The sequence below is a fragment of the Scatophagus argus genome, chromosome 10, assembly GCF_020382885.2.
Source record: "Scatophagus argus isolate fScaArg1 chromosome 10, fScaArg1.pri, whole genome shotgun sequence".
Lineage (NCBI taxonomy): Eukaryota > Metazoa > Chordata > Actinopteri > Scatophagidae > Scatophagus > Scatophagus argus.
The window spans coordinates 22326824-22334488 of record NC_058502.1 but is presented as its reverse complement, the minus strand read 5'-3'; the positions used below and the strand labels follow the sequence as shown (position 1 = coordinate 22334488).

At 43.7% G+C, this 7665-nt stretch overlaps 1 protein-coding gene across 1 annotated transcript; it reads left to right on the top strand.

Moving 5' to 3' along the window:
• The first annotated feature begins 703 nt into the window (after positions 1-703).
• Positions 704-7031, top strand: fgf8a (fibroblast growth factor 8a). The gene is made up of 5 exons (XM_046402946.1): positions 704-806; positions 907-943; positions 1778-1958; positions 3994-4100; positions 5880-7031. The coding sequence occupies exons 1-5, from the start codon at positions 775-777 to the stop codon at positions 6162-6164; spliced, it is 642 nt and encodes a 213-aa protein (XP_046258902.1). The 5' UTR covers positions 704-774; the 3' UTR covers positions 6165-7031.
• Positions 7032-7665: the final 634 nt, after the last annotated feature.

The following is a 7665-nucleotide window of genomic DNA, read 5'->3' as shown; positions in this document are numbered from 1 at the left end:
AGTGTGGACCGCTCCTCAGGTAAAGAGATGTTTTAAATCGGGGGGAGGAGGGAGGGGAGAGTGGGGCTGGGGCTGTCCGCTTTTGTTCTGAAGAAAAAGGGGGCTTGTTCTTAGCAGATCAGCCTGCCATTTTAACCGGGGGTGTGTGAGCGCCGAGCGAGAGGCTTGACACGGGAGCGGTGTGGGATGGGAGCAGAGAGAGGAGAGAAGGAGCGTCCTGTCTGCAGTTCTTCCACAGCCGAGTGGAGCAGCAGCATCGAGCCACTGCGAGAACACTGAGGAGCTGCTCTACAGCGGGATCTCTCCCTCACACACACACACACACACACACACACACACACCTGAAGGAGTACCGCAGGGATTACAACGCAGGACTAATAGTTTGACAGCACGGACCAACTTGTTTGTGAAAACAGAGGAGCAAAACCCTCCAGCGCCCTTCCCCAAAAACTTTAACACACAGCTCCGCTCCTGCAAGTGCACTTAGACTTTGCGTAGCCTTCTGACAGAGACAGACAGTGTGTGTTTTGATGAGAAGTTCTCACGAATCACTTGTGTCTGAGCGGAGCGTGAGCTTGTCTGTGATGGACATCAGTTCGGTGAATAACATGTGTGTTGTGCGTGCGTGAGCCTCTCTGTCAGCACCACTTTTGTGGATTTCGGTGAAATCTTTGGACTCGATTGTTTGATTTTGTAACGAGATCAGCTGGATTGTGCAGCCCCGAAAGGATCCTAGTCAGAATTCAGTGGAAGAGCTTTTCACCTCCATCCAACATGAGACCCGTCCCATCCAGACTCAGCTATCTGTGAGTACTTCTCCTCCTTCACTTTCACTCTTTACGCATTACGCTTCTTCACGCACTTCCAAAGTGACTAAAAGCATGTTTTTCTTCTTCTTCTTTGCAGGTTTCTACACTTATTTGCATTTTGCTACTATGCTCAGGTACGTCGCTGCTTTCATTTCTTGTCATATAAATGTTTAAGTTACAATAAGTAGTATAGCTTAAAAAAAAAAAAAAATCTCTTAAACATATGGCAGTCAGAGCTTGTGATGCAGTGAGAGGAGGAAAGGTGAGGGATCATCATAACATTATGTGATACAACAATATGGGATGGCTCCCACGGTGCGACGGGCAGCGGGGCGCGCGGCCTGCTGGCAGGTTGCTGATGAACATACCGGCCCTGGCACAGGACGCGCGGGCACAGACGGGGCAGAGGGGCAGAGGGAAACGCTCGCAAGTCTTGTGAAAAATGTCGTGCGGTTCAAAGAAACCAGGGCCAATGTTTCCGTCAGCGGCAGTCATTCCATCACAGCGGAGCGATGCGGATAGAAAAATTGAATAGTGATAAGAATAATATAACGTTAAAGTAGATGCTGTGCTCGTTCACATAAGCTAATATGAGAATGGGAAGTGGAGCATTTATTCCATCATGTTTTTGCGCAGCGCTAAGGCGCATTCTCCTGTACGCACAACCTGTAATCACTCCGCGCGTCTTTTTTGGAAGCTGTTAATTTAATTTGGCAGCAGCTCTCCTGGAACTTGTTACACTTGTCACTTGGGAAAACGCAACAACGAGCTGTTTTTGCGTTAGGATATCTTTTCCCTCCGTGTTTAAGCGCTTCAGTCATTTTCTACAATAAAGCAGCGCTTCAGCCTTGATTTTTTTTCTTTCTCCCTCTTGCTCAGTTCAGTGCTGGCAGGCAAAATAAATACATACATAAATAAATACAAATGTACACATACTGATGACTGTGGTGACATCTAATTTCTGACAGGTAACCAATCAGTCCCCGCCTAATTTCACGCAGCATGTAAGCGAGCAGAGCAAAGTGACGGACCGCGTGAGCCGCAGGTTGATCCGGATCTACCAGCTGTACAGCCGGACCAGCGGCAAGCATGTGCAGGTCCTGCCCAACAAGAAGATCAACGCCATGGCCGAGGATGGAGATGTGCACGGTAAGAGAAGGCCTGCGGTTCAACAAAGACATGAGCTCCTTCTGTCTTTGGCCGGTGGTGAAATATCAGCCTCCAAAACCCGCCGACAGCTTTTAAATATTAGGGGTTTAGTTAAGTGTTTAGTTTTCAAATAATTAGGCCTGCGTGTTTTTTTTAAATACAGAATAAAATGGATTTGTTTCACTTGCCGTTAATATTGTGTTTAGGCCTCAGTCACTTAACTAAAATCTTCCGCTTTGTGCACTTTATTGTCAGTTCAGTGAAGGTAAATTCCAGGTTTCCGAGTTTATTGAAATTTTTGTCACTTATCACATTCTGAATCTAAAATGTACACTATTCTACTATTTAATTTTCACATTAAAAAAATAATTTATTTAAAAATGTATACTTTTTATTTTAGTATATATTTTTTTAACAAAATAGTTTCCTTCATGTTCTAATGTGATTAAACAAGTGAAATAGGCGCGGCAGTATTCCCACACCTAAAGCATGTGAGGTTTAAAAAAAAAAAAAAAGAAAAAAGAAAAGATGTGCACATATGTATTAACTTTAATGTATTTATTTATTTCATAAAGTCACATAAATTACTAAGTACAATGTACAATTTCTAATGTAAATCAGCGTATTTTCAGAATTTGTCCATCCATTCAGTCAGTTAGATTTGCCTGACTTGCTTCAAGATGTTGATATTTTTCACCAAAAGTGCAGTACTTTCTTGAAGCTTTTAGCTCTTAACCAAACAGATGACTGGTGGAGTTGGTTGCACCATTTGTGATTCCAGCCTATACTGCTGAAAGGGAAGAGGCTCAGAGCTCAAAAAACTGTCCGCTAGATTGTAGATGGTGCTCGAGGTGATCCTCCAGAGATCCCGCAGGTCTGGAAGAGCCATTAGAAGTCATCTTACTTCTACCTCACGAACATTTCCTGCATAGCGCCTTCTCCCCCCACCCCTCCACCCCCTCGTTCAACCTTCTCCATTCAGCTTCACAACCACTCATAGAGCTTCGTAGCCAGTCTGGTCGACAGTTTTCCATTGTATTTAGAGTAAAGTCAATTGCGTAAAAAAAATAAAAATAACTACTGACAGTGGTGTGTTTGCCACTGCTGTTGGCTGAACACACAGCTCAGTTGTTGGAGGATGTAATTGTGTGGATGTGTGTGGGCCCAAAAAGTGTGCAAGCTATTCAGGTCACCTGAAGTAATCATTTTGCATGAAATGAGAGAGGGGGGCTGTGAAAGTGTGAAAGGGGAAGTGTGTGTGTGTGAGACTCAGACTCAGCTGTAACTGCTGCTTCTGACCACAACTCTTAACTCTCAGACGTGTCGCGGTTAGTCAGTGGGTGGCTGTTGACCGTCCTCAGTGACCTTAGTAACCCTGTGGCCGACACCATGGAACCACTTTTATGAGACAATGTGGATTCAGTGGAATTTATGTAAGGTTCATTTGCTATTGGCTTTTAATTTGGTGGATCAATATCCTTGACAATGTCAAATCACTGCAGTGCAAACCCACCACATGCCACAGACTGGAAATGACATGACAGTTCTGCAATTATCCAAACGTTAAAAGATAAAAAACTTTGTCGACACGGTCTTGTTATTTGATCTTGTTGAAAGGCAGTGTAAAATGTGCGCAAAGGTGCATAAAGCCATCCCCTGTATGAACTGTCTATATATTACGTGTTGCTTTCAGTACTTTTCAGGATATAGAGATAAATGTGCAGCTTTATGTCTGAGATCAATGCAGCTTTATTTGAAAAGGAATTCTTAAAGGGCCTGCCAGGATGAGACACGTGGTTTTATAATTTTGCAAGAATTTCAGCTCGCATAAATCCCCAGGAATGGTCCCACAGGTTTTGGTGTGTATGTGTGTGTGTGAGAGAGAGAGAGACAGTATGCATGCTTGGAAACCCACTCAAGCGCTATTGCGTGTGTTATCGATGCTTTTATGTCCACTGCACTTCTGTACACCTTTGCCAGCCACCCTGCTCTCAGGTTGCCATAACAAACTCCTTTTTTTTTTTGATTTCCTCAGCTAAACTCATTGTGGAAACTGACACATTTGGGAGCCGAGTGCGCATCAAGGGAGCAGAGACGGGCTTCTACATCTGCATGAACAAGAGGGGGAAGCTGATTGGCAAGGTGAGGAGAAAAGTTGACTTCATCCCACAGAAGCTGAGGCAAAAGGTTGGCAGCCTTACTGCAGCTGAGGTCAAAGTGTCAGTGGTGTAGAGGCACAGCCAGAGGGGTTACAGGAGGCTTTAGTGTCTGTTTCGTGCGTAGAGAAATCAAAATGATCCATTGCTTTTTGGTACATCACTTGCTTGGGTGCTACATGCAAACATCTTAGACTACATTTTGTGAAAAGTGAAAAAAACAAGATTCTGTTAAAAGCTCTAAAGCCAACGTAATCTTGAACGACATGACAACAGGTCAAACCGCCCGTAAATAACTTATGGTCCATCTGCTTTCATGAGTTTAAGATCAGTTCACATTCTATTCCATTTGCTGATCTCAACAAAATCCCGATGAAATGTTGTGAGACGGACTAACACACTGATAGTTTGGGTGCATTCATGGAATTTCTTATCAAAATGAATGAATTAATTCCAACCTGCAGATCATATTTTGAAATTGAAAGGCAGCTTTAGCTCTCTTCAGAGCACAGTAGCAGCCTATCCTATACTACTCTATTTTTAGCATGTTGCACTTGTTAAACTGTCAAGGTGTGTGTATTTGGTGCTGACCGTCTAGCAAGATAAAGTGTTTCTCTCCTTCTATCAGTACAGCAGAGTGTTTAGAGGCTAATGGGCACTAATGACCGCTATATGATAGCTAGGTTCACACGACTTTTGCATTAGAGCCTTTAAACCAGAGGTCTACAGGACTCCAGGTTAGGCTTTAGTCTTTCCGCTGTTGCCGTTTTGTGAGTATGTAGGTGTGTGTTTCAGGCTGACGCTCTCTCAGTGCCCCTCTCTCACTGTGACGGCTAATAAACAGAGTTGCCAGCCTCTCTGCAGCCCCCACCACACACACATACACACACACACACACACACGCACACTCCCCTCCACCCACCCAGCACCCTACCTCGTACACCATCTGCCCCTAGCTACCGGCCCAGTCACAGCCTGCCCAGGTTCACTATGATTGTGTGTGTGTGTGTGTTGAAGAGAGAAAGCGTGAACAGAGAGTGTGTTTTTTGGGCGTATGAATGTGCATATGGGTGTATCATGACTATTTTTAACACATAATTTTGTCCAAAAAGGTGGGAGCTTGTTACAGTAAGCTAGCACTGTGTGTCCAAGTCCAGTGAATAATGTGTCAGTGACCTTACTGTACGTTTCCTCACTGATAAAAATTGTATATTTTCAACTTGTTATCACCAACTTGAGCTCTGACTTCAGCCCTCTTTCAACGTGCCATCTCGTCCCCGAGTCGCACTGTTCTCTAAAGTCAGTGGGGCCTTAACTGAACACAGCAAAGCGCTAGTGAGATATATTTAAGGATCTATTGATTGTTATTCAATTCAAGCAGACCTGGTTGGTTAAATTTAACCACAAATGCAACAGGAGATCAAACCACGAGTGAAAGTGACACTTGGGGGGCTGATTAAGGCTTTATGGCTGGAAGATTTGTCCTGCAGCTACTGACACCACAAGGGCTGCTGGATGTTTTCTGAAGGGGGAGAAGAGTCATCGCTTACTGTCATCTGCCTCTCTCTGATCTGTAATGACTGTAGCATATGCTGCATGTATGAGGGGAGGGCTGCGTGTGTGTGTGTACATATGCAGGAGGGCGGGGGGGGGGGGGCAGACTGCACAGGGAAACCTTTATACATCTGATATTTCCCATCTGTAAATCTTCATCAAGGAGTCTTCTCTGAACATTTCCACTAACCCTTTCTCTACGTGTTTGCAGAAAAACGGACAAGGTCGTGACTGTATCTTCACTGAGATAGTCCTGGAGAACAACTACACGGCGCTCAGGAATGCTCGTTATGAGGGATGGTACATGGCTTTCACCCGCCGCGGACGGCCGAGGAAAGGCTCGCGGACGCGCCAGCACCAGCGCGAGGTCCATTTCATGAAGAGACTGCCGAAGGGGCAGCAGCCCTCTCACCCAAGCCACCACCATCCTTTCGACTTCATCCATTACCCCTTCAGTCAAAGGACTAAACGTACGCGATACTCATCAGAGCGCTGAGGAGGTGGAGAGAGACAGAGAAGAGAGAGAGAAAGAGGAGAAATTGACAGACTGAATTACCAGCAGCCATGCTCCTCTGCTCTCAAAAACAACCTCTAGAGACATTTTTATACTGAGCATTAGTTTATCTTAACATGTAGTTTGATTTCTATTTTTTTGTTCAAAGTAAAAAAGCTGTTCATAGACAAAAAAAAAACATGAGAAATCTATTTTTGTACTCCAGACTTAGTATTGACCTGTGGAAAAAAAAAAAGTTTTTAGATGCACATAACTCATTGTCTGACTTAACAGGACATCTTAGTAGAGTGCATTGTGTTGTTTTTGTTTTTTTCTTTCATATTGACCAGTGGAGTCATTTTTTTGGACTCTCGCCTGCTGCTCAAGGAGACTTGAAGGGCCTTGATTGACCGCACTGCCAGGGAACGCTGCGTTCAGAGACACAAACTGTCACACACTGCGTCGGAGAGCGCTGGGTTTCAGTAAACAGTGCATAAGCACATGGTGGCAACACCGCAGTGTTGAAACTGTTTGCTAGATGCTGCATCCTGTTTGGGATCATTCTGTATCTTTCTCACACAGTTCAAGCAAACGGAGCTTTAATAGCGTCTGATGGAACAATGTGGCAGCTACATTTGATAATCACAGGTTTCCTGTTTTGACTGTAATGTTGATTTGTACAAAATGCATTGAAGTGTAAGGAGCCCCTCGACGCACCCGCCACCCCTCACCCTCTTGTGTTCTTGTGTTCCCCCTGAATGTCTGTTTTTATACATATATAAATATATTTTTATTTGAGGATGTGTAAAATAATTTTAAGGATGGAATATTTATTTAAAATGTGTAATAAATGTACATTAAATACTGATATTAAACTCATGTTTGGTACATGCTTGCTTTGGATCCTTCCATGAAACACACATTAGACACACACAGTCCGGCTGTCCAGCCTTACCCTCTGTGTATATGTACTTAGCTGTGTGTAAATACGTTCTAGCTTAGAGTCAAACAGCTCCTTTGCCAAGCCTGTAAGATGTGAAGGGAATAAAACACAAATCTGTGCACACAAATGACCAATTTCATGCTTTCAAATTAATAAGGTGTGTGCAAAATTCAGAATTAAATAATATTGTTAATATTTCAGCATAAAGCCCCAATTACAAAAAGTCGGGAAGTTGAGTAACAGTCTATGTCCATGCGGCATTTTTTATATATTACAAATCCTTTACTGAGCAAAATAAATAGTCAACACCATGACTCAACATTTCCACCTAGGAACTGCAGTGTATCAACAACAGTCTCAAAAACATGTACTCAGGTGGCCAGGTTTCATACGTCACATGCCTCAGGAGCCAACTTGGTGGGTGGGGCTACATTTAAACAAGGGCTATCAGAAGAGAAGCCAGGTGTACCTGTGTGTTGGTGTTTCGAAAGGTAAGATAGGTCACTATTTTCAAAGTGATGGCAGAGAAGTGTAATGTTCTGTGTTGCAAAGTTGGACAAA

Bases quoted from the DNA above. Each gene is read 5' to 3' on its own strand.
- fgf8a (XM_046402946.1), top strand. From the start codon at position 775: ATGAGACCCGTCCCATCCAGACTCAGCTATCT. The intron at 807-906 runs GTGAGTACTTCT...TCTTCTTTGCAG, and splicing joins CCATCCAGACTCAGCTATCT to GTTTCTACACTTATTTGCAT. The intron at 4,101-5,879 runs GTGAGGAGAAAA...ACGTGTTTGCAG, and splicing joins GGGGGAAGCTGATTGGCAAG to AAAAACGGACAAGGTCGTGA.